This window comes from Delphinapterus leucas, chromosome 9 (genome assembly GCF_059928025.1).
Source record: "Delphinapterus leucas isolate spDelLeu-1000000601 "Yukka" chromosome 9, BTC_Dleu_Yukka2, whole genome shotgun sequence".
NCBI classification, from domain to species: Eukaryota; Metazoa; Chordata; class Mammalia; order Artiodactyla; family Monodontidae; genus Delphinapterus; species Delphinapterus leucas.
This window is the reverse complement of record NC_143137.1, coordinates 45719737-45734908: the sequence shown is the minus strand read 5'-3', so window position 1 is coordinate 45734908 and position 15172 is coordinate 45719737. Positions and strand designations below refer to the sequence as shown.

Sequence of the window (15172 nt, the reverse complement as noted above, 5' to 3'; positions counted from 1 at the left end):
TTGACGTTCTGCCTCCCTCTTCATGCGATCGGTTCTCCCTTCCCAATCCTTGTTACTGCCCGTACCACTTGCTTCTCCGATGGGGCTGGGATCTGTGACCCTTTGCTTCTCCTCCTGTCCTAGCCCAATAGTCTCAACTGAAGATTTCCAGCCCCTGCTGTGTTCTTTGTGCTTCCTGGGTGGCGAGATTCCTAATTCTTCCCTGATCAATTACGTGCCGAAGCTGCGGGTTCTCCTCCTCTCACTGCCTGACTCTTGTTTTTTAATCTTCAGGATGCTTTGAATAGTGTTTCCTCCTTGACATCTTCCTTCATTCGGTGCTTAGTTAGCAGAATGGTCCGTTGAGGAAATAAAAATAGTTGAAACGTGGATGTGGGGAGGTGTTGAACTTTTTTTTTTTTCGTTTCTAATAATGTGAGTTCATCGTCCTTCACTTCTGTCACCTTTTCTGGGTTCCCCAGAATGAGTGAGCTTTCAGATCGTAAACGTGGGAAGCTGTAAATGTCCCTGAGTGACTCGGTGAAGTCAGCCATCCTTCGTATGGAACATTTTGAAATTTGATTTTGCGGAAGGGAGGGAGGTTTCATGGGCTGGGGAGCTTCGTGATTTAATACAGGCCTCCTTTTCCTAGGGCACTGCATGAGTATCAGAATTTAGAGAGGACAAGGAACAGATTATTTCAAAGGGATTCTCACATCCAGTCAGGTAGAGCCAAAAGCTCGGAATAGGACCCCGAGGATTGATGACCTAGTAGTGAACACCGAATGGGTTTCTCCTGCACGGGCGCCTGATGCAATAAGCCTTAGCTATGGAGGGTGGATCCCTCCCTCGGAAATAATTCATTGGGGCAGAGCTGCCGAAAATTCGGCAAATTCTGCCACTTTATCTGCTTCTTTCCAGTTTGAGCCTGACTGATTCAGTAGTGTTTTATTTTGAAATTTCACTATGGGCTTACTTTATTGATACCAAAGCGCTGTGAATGCTTATTCTCCATGTCCCTCCACCCACCCTTCCCAAATGAAATTAGGTGTGGTTCCTTTGTCTTTTCTCTAACTCTTAACTTTTTTTTTTTTTCACTTCACTTTAGAAGGGAGAATACATCTAATTTGGAAAAACATACACCCAAACCCCTCCCTCTGCCACGTTAGCCTGGAACTGCAGTGCAAATTATCCATCTGTAGTAAGACTGTGGAACTAGTTAACTGAAGTAAACTTTGATGATGGAATAGCCTTCCGATGTTATTACTATTTTGTGTATTGTTTATGTTGGCTTGATTGTTAGTTTTTTGGTACTTAAAGGTATTTTTTGAATATGTAAGTTAGTTTATGTAAGTTAGTTTTTGTTTTTTTCCGTAATTTTTCAGGACCACACATATATTAGTTAACTACCTGGAACTTTGAATTGCACTGGTTCCAGGGTCATTTGGAAGGGAATTTAAAGATCATCTAGTTAAACCGTTTTTTTTTTTCTTGGTTTTTTTGTTTGTTTGCTTATATGAGGAAATGAGACACACGGTCACTTCTCATTCTACATACTTCCACTGTGAAGTTTGTGCAGTTGAAGGCATCCTTGGAGTGGGATTTTTTAAGGTGCTTAATAACTGGTCTTGTTAGTGGCATGTGTTTCAGATAAATATGTATTTCATATAAATTTCCCAATCTGCTATGCTACGTGGATGCTGTTTTTTAATGGTTTGGTTTGTTGATTGACTGAAATGTATCAACAAACTACCGTCTTATTTCCCCTTTCATTTCATAAAAGAAAGTGTATTTTAATACCAAAGAAAGGACAGACCATAACTCAGAATAAAGAACAGTCTTTTATATTTAGCAGGTTTAGCTTTGAAAAAAGGTCTAATACATTGTCTTTTTTTTTTCTTTTTTTCCCCCTTTTACTGCATATTGGTGAAAACTTTGTCCTGGAGTATCTTGTTTGGGAACTATTGCTCTAGGGCAGTGGTTCTTAAAGTGTGGTCTGCAAATTCGTGGAGGTCTCCAAGGTCAAAACCATTTTCATAATAAAACTAAGAATGTTATTTGCATTTTTCACTGTGTTGACATTTGCACTGATGGTGCAAAGCATGGTGAGTAGAACTGCTGGCCCTGAGCACTAATCAAGTCAGGGATACTAAGCCAAGTCATTATATTCTCTGCCACACTCTCACACGTTTAAAACAAAACAAAACAAAACCTCAGTTTTGCTTTAGAGTATCCTTGAAAAAGCAGTAAGAATTATTATTATTATTATTTTAAATATTTATTTATTTACTTTTGGCTGCATTGGGTCTTCATCGCTGCACGCGGGCTTTCTCTAGTTGCGGTGAGCTGGGGCTACTCTTTGTTGCGGTGTGCAGGCTTCTTATTGTGGTGGCTTCTCTTGTTGCAGAGCACAGGCTCTAGGTGAGTGGGCTTCAGTAGTTGTGGCACACGGGCTTAGTTGCTCCGCGGCATGTGTGATCTTCCCGGACCAGGGATCGAACCCGTGTCCCCTGCATTGGCAGGTGGATTCTTAACCACTGCACCACCAGGGAAGTCCCAATAAGAATTATTAATTTTATTAAATTCGGACCTTTGTGCACCCATCTTTTTAATATTCTGTGTGACTAAATGGGAAGTATGCATAAAGCATACCCACATATGATGATTGTCTGAGGAAGAGCACTTATGATTGTTCGAGTTGCAAGAATGAAACACTCTAAAATGTCTGACAAAAAATTGTTATTCAGTCTTGGGTATTGTGCATTCATTCATTTTCCGGAAAATGAGTGAAGTGAGACTGTCACTTCAAAAAGCAACTGATAATATTTGTGGCCCATAATAAAATTCAATTTTGGGAAATTTTAGAGCCCGGGACTTTTCTCTGCTTTGATGTTCTGAACTGAGAGTGCCCATTAAAACTGTTACTTAATCCACAAAGGACAAATGATAAGTTTATGAAGTTTTTGTCAATGGTTATAAAACTTGGAAATCTGAAATTAACTTTTTAATCTTAACAAGAACCTTCTAGGCCCATTTGTGTAAAGCCAAACATCTTAAAAAGGTGAGGAAATGTTTTCTTGTTTTTCCTTGGCCAACTGAATATGCATCATGATATATATGAAGGATGCATGAAAAAGATCCCTTGAAGTGATTTCTCACCTAATAAGTATTCTGCTTTATAATGACAGACTCTTAGTTCTAATATATGTCTTTATGGTAAGAATTTATGCAGGAATTAAGCTTCTAGATGATGTTTCTTAAAGGTAATTTAGAAATATTGATGATGTTTCACATCGGTTTCATTCAACACACACACACTATAGTTGGTGGTGAAGAAAGAGGGAAGAAAATAATTAGAAATTAGGAATCCTTAAGTACTTGCTTTCCATGTTTCAATCACCTCCAACTCTTTTGTTTACACAATTAAATCATTATAAATCATGGTTTTAATTCCATTATTCAGAATAAACACAATTATTTCCTTAAATCACTGAGATTTTTAGAGGTGATTAACTCAGTGTGGGAATCCTCACTCTCCCGCTGCTTCTGTTGACAGCTAACCTATCCTTGAATGTATGTGTGCCTCATTCTATGCCTGAACTTTAAGAGACAGAAAAATGATTCAGGAAAACTAATTTTAATTTTAAAAATTTAAAATTCTTCCTACCTTTACCTTTACCTACTTGTGGCCTTGCCTACCCAGTGTCCTTTGAAAAGCTCCCAAAGAAAATATGGGAGTGCCAATACTTGACACATAAGGGTAGGTATTCAAAAGAACTGCATGCTTACTTCTTTAAGACATTCAAAAAGAACTGCTTGCCACTCTCTTTTCAGAACACAGACCCTCACAAGGTTCTTATCCCCATCAAAAAGCACTATTAGTGAACATTTATGAGATAAGTGTTCTGACGGGTAGAGGAAGGGAAAAGAACCACTGAATGAGTAAAGAATAAGCCAGTAGATATTTACCAAGTACTAAGTGCTTAGCGGTGCGCTAGGTTTAGGTTGTGATAGCAGGCAACAAATATTTGAGTGCCAGAATTGACATGCCAGAGTTCCTGTCTTAAAAGAGCCTGCTTTATAATGACAGGGACAGATAAAATGCGTGTAAATAAAGAAGCCAATCAATTGATAGGGTGATTTCAGGTATTGTATGTGTAATAAAGAAGTTAAAGTTAGAAGGTGACTAAGGATGTTGCTTTAGCTAGAGAGGTCAAGATAATAGAATAAAAACTGCTAGTATAATAACAGACCAGATTTATTTGTACACAGTAAGAGATGGAGAGGAAGAACCAATTCAGTGGTTCTCAACTATATCAGACCCAGTGTACCCTTTTACACCAGATGTTTTGGAATTCTCCATTACTACCCTGTAATGAAATTCACATGAAATATCTACATAAATTAAAGAAAGATGTGTGTACGCATAATGCTCTAAATGTAATACAAATAAATAAAAAGCAATTTATAATAAAATAATATTATTTTAATATGTAGATTTGGGGGTATGACCCCACTGGAAGTTATACTGACTTAAGCAGATGCTTATACCCCTACGTAGATTCACTGTGAATGCGGTTGCCGTAAGTGCGCGTTGATAAAGGTATATATACTGTATTGTTTACTCAGATAGGACAGCAGCATAGCCTGTGGCCACATGGGTTTTTTTTTATTTCAAATAATAACAACTTTGTAAAATTCTGAACAAAGCAAGGTACAATTTTCCTTTTTTTTTAGAAAAACTGAAGTATGGTTGATTTTAGTCTTCCTTTAAATTACATTTTCCTGGGTGCATTCCTGGAGAATTCAGTGTATGTTAAAACTGGAAAAATTCTTCTCATGGTATATAAGCAGAGCTCGGCTCTAGGTTGAGATCATTTTAAACAGCTTTTTCACCTCCTAACTGGGACATTCTAAAGTAGAATGAATTGCAGGAGAGGGGGACTGTCATTGAATGAGGGAAAATAGGCAGGAGCTTAGAAAATATCAACAACAGGGAGAGAGGATGATGACAGGCTCCTCAAAGGAGCTGGAGTTTTAGAAGGAGAAAAGAGGAATTAGTTTGAAAGTACAGAGGGGAATAAGGAGGACACCTATCCCATTTCCATTCTCTTCTCTGTGTCTCATTACCTCATTTGTATTTTCAACTTTGTCTCTCTGATACATTCCATGGGATGGAAGTTATCCACGGATAATTTCTTTAGGTCGTTCTTCTAGGTCACTAATTCTCTCTTCAGCTGTGTCTGATCTGCTATTTAAACTGTCCAGTGAGTTTTGAACTTCAGTGATTTATTTCCAGATCATCTGTGTGGTTCTTTTTCAAGTCCCCTGATTGTTTCTGATATTCTCTCGTTCTTTGCTCATGTTGTTGATTCTTCCTTTTATTTTAGTTTAAACATCTTGAGCATTTAAAAAGTATATTTGGCCATTCTAATACTTTTAAAGGATCTAATTTTGTTATTTGTCATTTCTGCTGAGTCTCACACATGGTGGCTTCTTTCCTCATGGATTTTTAACTTTTGAGTTTAGTGCTTATTATTTTGGAAACCCTGATCTGTGAAAATCCTGAAAGGCCTATGGAAGGTCTACTCCTTTAGAGAGCAGTTGCTTCTGTTGGGCACCCAAGGGCTCTATTAATTTGATAACTTTAACTTCTCATCTTGAAGTTTCCCAGACCGTGTGATAGTGTTTTGTTTTCTCAGATTGCCTATTCCACCACATTGCTGTAATAAAATCAGTGTACAGGGTTGTTGGAAGTGAATAAAGTAGTCTAAAGAAAGTAGCAAGGAAAAAATTCCAACAATAAAGGGCAGAGGAAGATTAGCCAGTAGTGACTGAGAAGAAATGGTCAGAGAAGTAAGCGGAAAACTAAGATAGTCATTTTTTTGTACGCAAGAAAGGAGAGGGATTCAAGGAGAGGGTAGTCTGTTTATTGGTTCTTCTGTGTTCTCAGTAGTTACATTGCTCTTTACTTTTTTTTTTTTTTTTTGCTCTTTACTTTTTATCAATGCTTTTCTCTCCACCATCTGTTTCCTCCCCACAAAGAAAACAAACAAACAAACCAGTAATAATCACACTGCAAGCATAGTTATTTATGTACTTGTATTTGGATATTCTGCTAGATTATAAATGCTGAGGGCAACGACCTACAGTTATTCATAATGACCTTTCACATAATAAACATTTGAATTTCCTCATTCTTACACGGATACTTTTTAAAAGGCATGCTTAAAAACCCATTCCTAACTTTTCTTGACTTCTGAAACCAGTTGTGAATACAGATTCTCTTTGTTGGCTAGGGAGATCTTGTGCGAAAACTGAAAGAAGATAAAGCACCCCAGGTCGATGTAGACAAAGCAGTAGCTGAGCTCAAAGCCCGGAAGAGGGTTCTGGAAGCAAAGGTGAGTCTCAGGATCCTCAAAAAGGAATGTAAGTAGGTATAGGATTGTTTATCTTTATTTAGTCTCTTTGGGCAGGAGAGACCTAGAAAAGTTTCTGAACAAGTAACATTTGATTTATCTCTATTTATCCAGTATGTCTTCCTCTCCTCCTCCTCTTCTTCATCCTTTCAACGTAATTCAAAATTTCTCTACAAAGCCTTCCTCAACCCTGACCTACCCCTTCTCCCCCCAGACTCAAATCCTAGACTGGTTATGTTTCATGAATTTCCCTGGAAGGCATTGTGTTCTTTATGAATTCTCCTATACCTGCAAATAATGGTTATGCTGTTTTAAATTATTTTCTTTTAAGGAAAAGTTCTAGTCACCTGATACCTGCTTCCAAACTTTTCAAATTATAAATGTCCCATCAACAAACTGAAATCGTTTGGAGTTTTTTCTTTTTTTGGCTGCACTGCGTGGCTTGTGGGATCTTGGTTCCCCAACCAGGGATTGAACCCAGCCCTGGCAGTGAAAGCACCGAGTCCTAACCACTGGACCATCAGGGAATTTCCTGTCTGGAGTTTTAAGTCGCTATTTTGCTACAGGGATCCACTAAAAATTCAGATATGGCTTATCAGTATCTGCATCTAAGTAAGCTTAGTCTCGTAATCTTGGAAATGATCGTATACTTTCCTAAATAATTAAGTAAAAGTATCTTTTCTGTAACTCAAAGGGGGAAAAAACCCTAAGGTTTCTTTTGTTTTAAGGGTATCAAAATCTTGTCTGATAAATTTTATAGTGAATTCTGCTGAGGAATAAAGTAAATTCACATGTATAAATTGAAATTCCCACTCACTCATTCAATCACATATTTTCTCTTTAAAAATCCCTTACAGGAGCTAGCGTTACAGCCCAAAGATGATGTTGTAGACAGAGGGAAAATGGAAGATACCCTGAAGAGGAGGTTTTTCTACGATCAAGCTTTTGCTATTTATGGAGGTAGGGGATTAATGAGAGAAAGAAAAACTGTGTTGTTAGTGGCTTTAATATTGTTCTTAAATCAAAACCACAGCTTGCTTGACATCTGATAGTTTCAGGTCACACAAAGCAGGGGATAGATATCTTGCTTTCATTTGTTTAGAGTCCTTCATTTGGCATGATATCAGTTCTTATTTCCCTCAACCCTATTTATTTTTGGAGATAGCGTTTTTCCATTAAGACTTAGAGAATTTGGAGAGGCCCAGATATTAAGTGTTTGATATGTCCATGTACATATCAGACCCTTCTTAAAATGCCAGTGAAGACCATTCTAGCACTGGCTGACTGTACTGTACCACTCCCCACAAGGGCAGTGGTAAACCACACTTTCTAGATTATTCATTCTGGCAACTGCCAGGAGAAAACGTTCTTCATGGCTATGCAGATAAATCTCTACATCTTTCTGAACACTGTATGAATTTATGTAGACAAGTATAATTCACTCATATTTTTCATAGTTAACAGAGATTACTGCAACAATATTAGACTTTCAGTACTTTGCCACTGAAACTTGATTTGAGTTTTAGTCTGAGCAGATCTCTAAATGTCTTACTTCTTGAGGTTTAAATAGTGGCTCAAATACCCAAGAATAAATTAGAGAATTGGGTGCTAAAATTTGAGATCATTGTTATTCAGCTGATGCAGCAAATTCTTTTCTAATTTCTATAATCTGCTTTTTCATTTTGTTTCTTACATATGGAGGAACTTCTTTTGTTTTTAGTTTTTTGCTAATCCTACTTGAAATTTCAAATATGGAAACACTGCAGTTAATGGAGTAAGACCATTTTAGTTTTACTTCTGTCAGCTACCTGGAAATAAGGCTCTTCAGTATTAAGGGATTTGAAGTGTTGACTTGAAAACATTTTTAGGGAGTATGTGAAGTCTTACAAGTATCAGTTTCTCACATCTGCTTGCTTTGATTCGTTCAGAGTGACAAGGTAGAGTACCCGTTTTCCTGTCATATTTTGCAGGTGTTAGCGGTCTCTATGATTTTGGGCCAGTTGGATGTGCTTTGAAAAACAATATTATTCAGACATGGAGGCAGCACTTCATCCAAGAGGAACAGATTCTGGAGATTGATTGCACCATGCTCACCCCTGAGCCAGTTTTAAAGTAAGGTCTTTACTTTGAGGGTTGACATTCTTGAATATGCATACTTAAGTAACTTTTTGATTCAAAAAAACTACCCATGTTCATTGTGAAAATCTGGAAAATAAAGAAAAACAAAGAAAAGATATACTCATTGCCCACCGGTAGCCATGTTAACAATGTTGTATTTATCCTTTCTGTCTTTTTAAGTTCATGTGCATTTAGTAGCACAGTGCTTTTTTTCACATAATATAGGTGAACATTATGTCATTCAGTATTCTTCTAAAGTATTTTTAATGACAGAATAGTATTCTTTTTATGGATGTGCCATAATTTACTTAACTAGTGCATGAGGGTAGGCATTTAAGTTGTTTCTTATGTTTGATGACATTGAACATCCCAATAGATGAATTTTTATGTATATCCTGATTATTTCCTTAGTAAAAATTCATGGAAGCTCTGGGCAAAGGTGTGTATGTATTGTAAATCAAATGCTACTATTTGTATTGATGTTTCAATGCAGAAATTTAGATTATTCCTACCAACATTGTTGAAAGCAGGTCAGGATTTCTCAAATACGAAACTGAAAGAGGAATTCTTACATTTTGTATCTCATCACTTCATTCATTTAATGTTGCCTGTTAAAGAGCTATTTTTCGCTATTTGTATAGTTTAGGCTCTCTCCTAATTTCAGCCAATTAAAACAAGTTGAATTCTTGATGATGGATCAAGACAGCCTATTCTTTAACTACTTGCCCCACTAATAGCTGTACAGAGATAATGCCAGTGTCCAACCAGGTTTCAGTGGCAGAAAACTCTTTCCTTAAGGTTCAGTGTCTATACTGAGTTATCACAAAGTCTTGGCTAGTCAAATTCCCCATGGTTTTGGCCTTTGCTTAGATCAGTAATAATAATGGGATAGGCATGGATTTATTGATTCTGCAAAGTGGCACAGACTTTATGACAATTTGTGGAAAAGTGTAATCTAGTTAGTATTTTTTTTCCTAAGGGGAGGAAGAAGTTGGGGAGAGGGTGGGAATAGATTTGAGGAAGAATTTTCTTTAGTGTACATTTTTATCTACCATGGGATATATCATAATAGATTTGGGAGCTTCCATCTTTCAGATATACAGATGTAAACTTTGGATAAATATATAGAAGGGAGATTGTCTTATAAGGGAAAGTTTATGGGTTAATTTGTATGAAAATGACTAATTGGCTTGGCATTTATTAACTTAGGACTTCTGGCCATGTAGACAAATTTGCTGACTTCATGGTGAAAGATGTAAAAAATGGAGAGTGTTTTCGTGCTGACCATCTATTGAAAGGTATGGTTCTTCATCTCAGATAAATAACCTTTCAAGTAGGATTGATCAAAACAAAGGGTTTGGATTAAACTTTTTTCTCAAGTTTTTAAATTTTTTCTTGGGACATAACATATAAAGAGTAAAGTGCACATTGAGCTTCCCTGGTGGCGCAGTGGTTGAGAGCCTGCCTGCCGATGCAGGGGACACGGGTTCGTGCCCCGGTCCGGGAAGATCCCACATGCCGCGGAGCGGCTCGACCCGTGCGCCATGGCCGCTGAGCCTGCACGTCCGGAGCCTGTGCTCTGCAACGGGAGAGGCCACAACAGTGAGAGGCCCGTGTACAGCAAAAAACAAAACAAAAAAAAAAAGAGTAAAGTGCACAGATCTTAAGTATACAGAACAAGTCCCTTATTGAAAAAAAAAGTTATATACAGATAATTTAGAAGTTCTAAGTCATGGAAAGAATCAAGACAATATCATGTCTGTCCCTGTAAAATCAACCATGGGATTCATATAAAGTAAGAACATTATCCTTAGTTTTGTTTTTTTACCTGTCCAACATTGAAACTCGAAAGTACATTGTCCTGGGGCTTCCCTGGTGGCGCAGTGGTTGAGAATCTGCCTGCCAATGCAGAGGACACGGGTTTGAGCCCTGGTCTGGGAGGAGCCCACATGCCGCGGAGCAACTAGGCCCGTGAGCCACAACTACTGAGCCTGCGCGTCTGGAGCTTGTGCTCCACAACAAGAGAGGCCGCGACAGTGAGAGGCCCGCGCACCGTGATGAAGAGTGGCCCCTGCTTACCACAATTGGAGAAAGCCCTCGCACAGAAACGAAGACCCAACACAGCCAAACATACATACATACATACATACATAAAATTTTTTAAAAAGTACATTGTCCTTTTTCCCATTGATTGAAATTGACATGTACTAATACTTGTTCTTATATAGCTCATTTACAGAAATTGATGTCTGATAAGAAGTGTTCTGCTGAGAAGAAATCAGAGATGGAAAGTGTCTTGGCCCAGGTGAGTACTTGAGAGATCGCAATAACCCAGGTAGGTACTGTCTGTCTTTCAGCATTTGATAACTGTTGAATTGCATATTGTGCTGACCTGGTCACAATAGTAAAAAAAGGAGAGTTTACCTTCTGTCCCTCATATCATCTCTTTTTGCATTTTTATTTTCTTCTCTGTCAGCCTTTTGTGGCTAACCTTTATTTCTGTCAAACTAGCAAGTCAATGTAAATAGACGTGAAATTAGTTCTCTCTCCTTGGAAACCAGTTTTCTGGATTTAATAGCAAAAACCAGGACAGTGTCTAATGATGGATAGCGTTCAGTGTGGAGATTTAGGGCAGATATCTATACGAGCACTGTCTCATCAGCCACTTGATCTGCTTCTGGTTGCACTGTCCCTGACTACATGCTATTCTTTTTAGAACCTGATGGAGCAGGCCCCTGCTTTTCCTGGAGACCTTTAGTTTTATAACTTGTATTGAAGTTGACAAGTTTTAGGAAAGGCATTGAGATCATCTATTCTGACTTTTACCAAGTGCAAAAATACCTTCTATATCAGAAGTAGTTCTTATCCTTTTTTTAGGTCACATACTACATTAAAAATATGATGAAAACTGCACACCTTTGCCCCAGGAAGTTGAACATGCCTGTATGTGAACGTTGCTGATTTCTCACCTCATCCATCCTTTTAAGCAAAGTACATTTCTCCAGCACCATGTTTGATCATGAGGTCCACCAGGGCTCACCTCTTAAACTTTTTTTACTTCCTTGGATAAAAGAAAACAACAACCAGTGCTGTGTTTATATATTTTTTCTTTACATTGGTATATAAGTGAGGCTGAATGTCGGACTCTAACTCTTCTTTTCTCTCATGAAAATTACTGGATACTTCTCCACTGTTGCCCTAATTTTTTTAAACATGCTGATTTTCCTCTGTGGTATCTAGCTTTCCAACATTAGCTGAGAAATTTTCTCCTTCCTCATTTAAATTGAAAAACCTCTTAATCTGGCTATTGACTCATCTGCCAATTTATTTTGAACCTTGTGAAGTATATTTTATCCCTTGCTTGAAGCTCATTGCTTTAGTGTTGTTACTCATGGTTTAGAAAATCAATTCTTGTTCTTTGATACTGTTATGGCCACACCCTCATTTCTCATTTCCTTCCTTTTCCAAAGGCATGACCTTTATAAGAAAGAAGAAATGAAAAGCACCTCAAATTACCCTTAAATTATTCTGTTTCCCGTTCAGAATTTTAGACTTATTAAAGTTTTGTGTGCACGTGTCTTTGAGTGTCTTTGATCTTAACAGTTTTGTTCATTTCCAAATAAATTGTCAGAGACAGGAAGTAATTAGTTGTTTTGTTAAGTCATAATTTATAGTTTGAGCACTTTCTGTTTCATCTCAGATACGTGTTCCAGGAGAACAGTTTGGGTTTTGATTTGCCATATTGTATCATTTGTTGACCCTTGAACAACGTGGCTTTGAACTGTTTAGGTCCACTTACACTCTGCTATTTTTCAGTAGCAAATACTACAGTACTACACGGTTTGTGGTTGGTTGAATCTGCAGATGCAGGGGAACTGCAGTTACAGAGGGTCAGCTATAAGTTTTATGTGTTGTTCAAGGGTCAGTTGTATATAGCTGTCAATTTAATCTTTAGTGAAATGTTAGGAACCCATGGAAACGGCCTGATACTCAGAAATGGCCTCAGTGGATTCCCTGGCCAGAGGTGCATCTGTTGCTTCAGCACATAATGGCATTTTCTGGACCTGTTAGTGCCTGTGACTCCTTGTTAGCTTTATGAAACATGATAGTTTATCTAAAAGGCATTGAGGGGGCTTCCCTGGTGGCGCAGGGTTAAGAATCTGCCTGCCAATGCAGGGGACATGGGTTCGAGCCCTGTTCTGGGACGATCCCATATGCCGTGGAGCAACTACTGAGCCTGCGCTCTAGAGCTCGCGAGCCACAACTACTGAAGCCCATGCGCCTAGAGCCCGTGCTCCTCAACAAGAGAAGCCATCTCAATGAGAAGCCCGCCCACTGCAACGAAGAGTAGCCCCTGCTCGCCACAACTAGAGAAAGCTGCGTGCAGCAACAAAGACCCAGTGCAGTCAAAAATAAATAATAAACTTTAAAAAAAAATTAAAAAAACATAAAAGGCATTGACAGACTTCCCTAGTGGCACAGTGGTTAAGAATCCACCTGCCAATGCAGGGGACATGGGTTCAAGCCCTGGTCCGGTAAGATCCCACATGCTGCGGAGCAACTAAGCCCCGTGTGCCACAACTACTGAGCCTGCGCTCTAGAGCCCGCGAGCCACAACTACTGAAGCCTGTGTGTCACAACTACTGAAGCCCACGCGCCTAGAGCCTATGCTCTGCAACAAGAGAAGCCACGGCAATGAGAAGCCCGCGCACCGCAACAAAGAGTAGCTCCCCGCTCGCCGCAACTAGAGAAAGCCTTTGAGCAACAATGAAGGCCCAATGCAACCAAAAATAAATAGATAAATAAAAAATTAAAAAAAAATAAATAAAAGGCATTGATTCACCCTCTGTGGTTAAGAAGTGAGGTAGAATCTGTTCTCCCCATTTTACAGATAAGCAAACTGAGGCTCAGAGAGATTAGGTTGGAACTTGATCCTGAATCACACAACCCATAAGTGGTAGAGTTGGGTGATTTACCCTGGTTTTTCTGACCCCACATGCCATCACTCATTAGTTGATTTATCTAATTATTTTATTTCTATTAGAAGTTTTTTTTTTAAGTTTTAAATATTCTTTACTATTAGATGGTTTGTCATAGTCATTTGAAGGTTTTGAATTGGAGCTCATATATCATTTTAGAGGGTTTGGCATTGATCATCAATGTATAGGATGTGCAGTGCCCTGGAAAATGCAGAAGTGAATAAGACACAGCTTCCACCTTCAAGGAACTTAATATCTGGTGGGAAAGGAAAGTTACATGCACATTTAATTAATAGACAGGGAAGTGCACCTGGCTCCTAAGTGTACCGAGTAGTAAAATTCAACTGTGAAAACTTATTTATGTGATTCAGATTCTTGCCAACCAGTAACTACTGTAATTGAACAAGAGGTATTTTACCTTATCTTTCCTTGTACCGTTGTATCTTTCAATGGTACGTGTGTGAATTTTAGGTCGGTCCCAGAAAGATACTCCATTTCTCTGTTGGTAAATGGAAAGAGTATAAACTGTTTATGGGTTTAATGTAAGTATCTTGAAGGTTAGGTTAATTCTGATGGTTTTATTTTGGGTGAATTTTAATGATGGATGGGGTTTTATATATAATACTTTATTGTATGCCTTGTTTTTTCTGTCTTTTACACTAATCATTTTCTTGATGTATTCTTTAGCTTGATAACTATGGACAGCAAGAACTGGGGGATCTTTTTGTGAACTATAATGTAAAATCCCCCACTACTGGAAATGATCTTTCCCCTCCAGTGCCTTTTAACTTAATGTTCAAGACCTTCATTGGGCCTGGAGGAAACATGCCTGGGTATGTATCACTTATTGTTTATGTAATGAAGTTATTAAAATTACTTGTAATAAAAGGTAAATATCAATATCAACCATGAAGGAAGATGTTTGAAAAGTGATTTGCAGAAAGTATAGACAAATATATTAAGGAGAAATAATGACAAATGTATTCTTAAATTTTATTTCTTCTAATTCTTTCTGAATATAGTTTTCATTTTTTAGTATATATGATGATTTTTTTTTGGTCACAAAATAAACACAGAAGTCTGTGATCATCACATCTTGTAGTTATAGCTGCATAGGGCAGGAGAGAGGGTTGAAGAACGATTTTGAAAGACATTGAACTTACTGTCGAAGGAGACTTTGGAAACCATTTGTTGTAGATCAGCACTGCCCAATGGAGCTTTCTGCAGTGGTGGAGCTATTCTATAATCTGCCGTCCAATATGGTAGCCACTAGCCACATGGGGCTGTTGTGTACTTGAAATGGGGCTAGTGCTTCTGAGGAACTGAATTTCTAAATTTATTTAATTTTAAGAATTTAAATAGACATGTGACTAGTGACCTACCATGTTGGACAGGATACGTTTAGTTTGTTGATTCAAGCTAAAGTGTGGTTTTCACAGACAGAGTAAAGAAAACCTGAACGGTTTACAATATGATTCAGAAGAAGAATCTGTATGTCCAGATTCCTTGTCCATTGTTAACAAACTTAGTCAAAGTATTCCATTTCATAGCTTCAGATGTTTTTCTCATGGTCTCATTTTAGGGTAAGAGGATGGGTTTTGCTAGATGAGGCTAGATAGATCATATTTCCTGGAGTAGAAACTAAAGAATAATAAAAATTAATTGTGACAGAATGTA

At 38.1% G+C, this 15172-nt stretch overlaps 1 protein-coding gene across 3 annotated transcripts in view; it reads left to right on the top strand.

Moving 5' to 3' along the window:
* GARS1 (glycyl-tRNA synthetase 1) overlaps nt 1-15172 on the top strand; it is a 40626-nt gene that overhangs the window by 513 nt on the left and 24941 nt on the right. For all 3 annotated transcript variants that reach the window (XM_089917559.1, XM_089917558.1, XM_089917560.1), the window contains exons 2-7: nt 6279-6380; nt 7256-7358; nt 8369-8510; nt 9726-9814; nt 10745-10821; nt 14183-14328. In XM_089917559.1, the coding sequence (XP_089773685.1) occupies nt 6279-6380; nt 7256-7358; nt 8369-8510; nt 9726-9814; nt 10745-10821; nt 14183-14328 (659 nt within the window). The remainder of the gene's footprint in view (nt 1-6278; nt 6381-7255; nt 7359-8368; nt 8511-9725; nt 9815-10744; nt 10822-14182; nt 14329-15172) is intronic.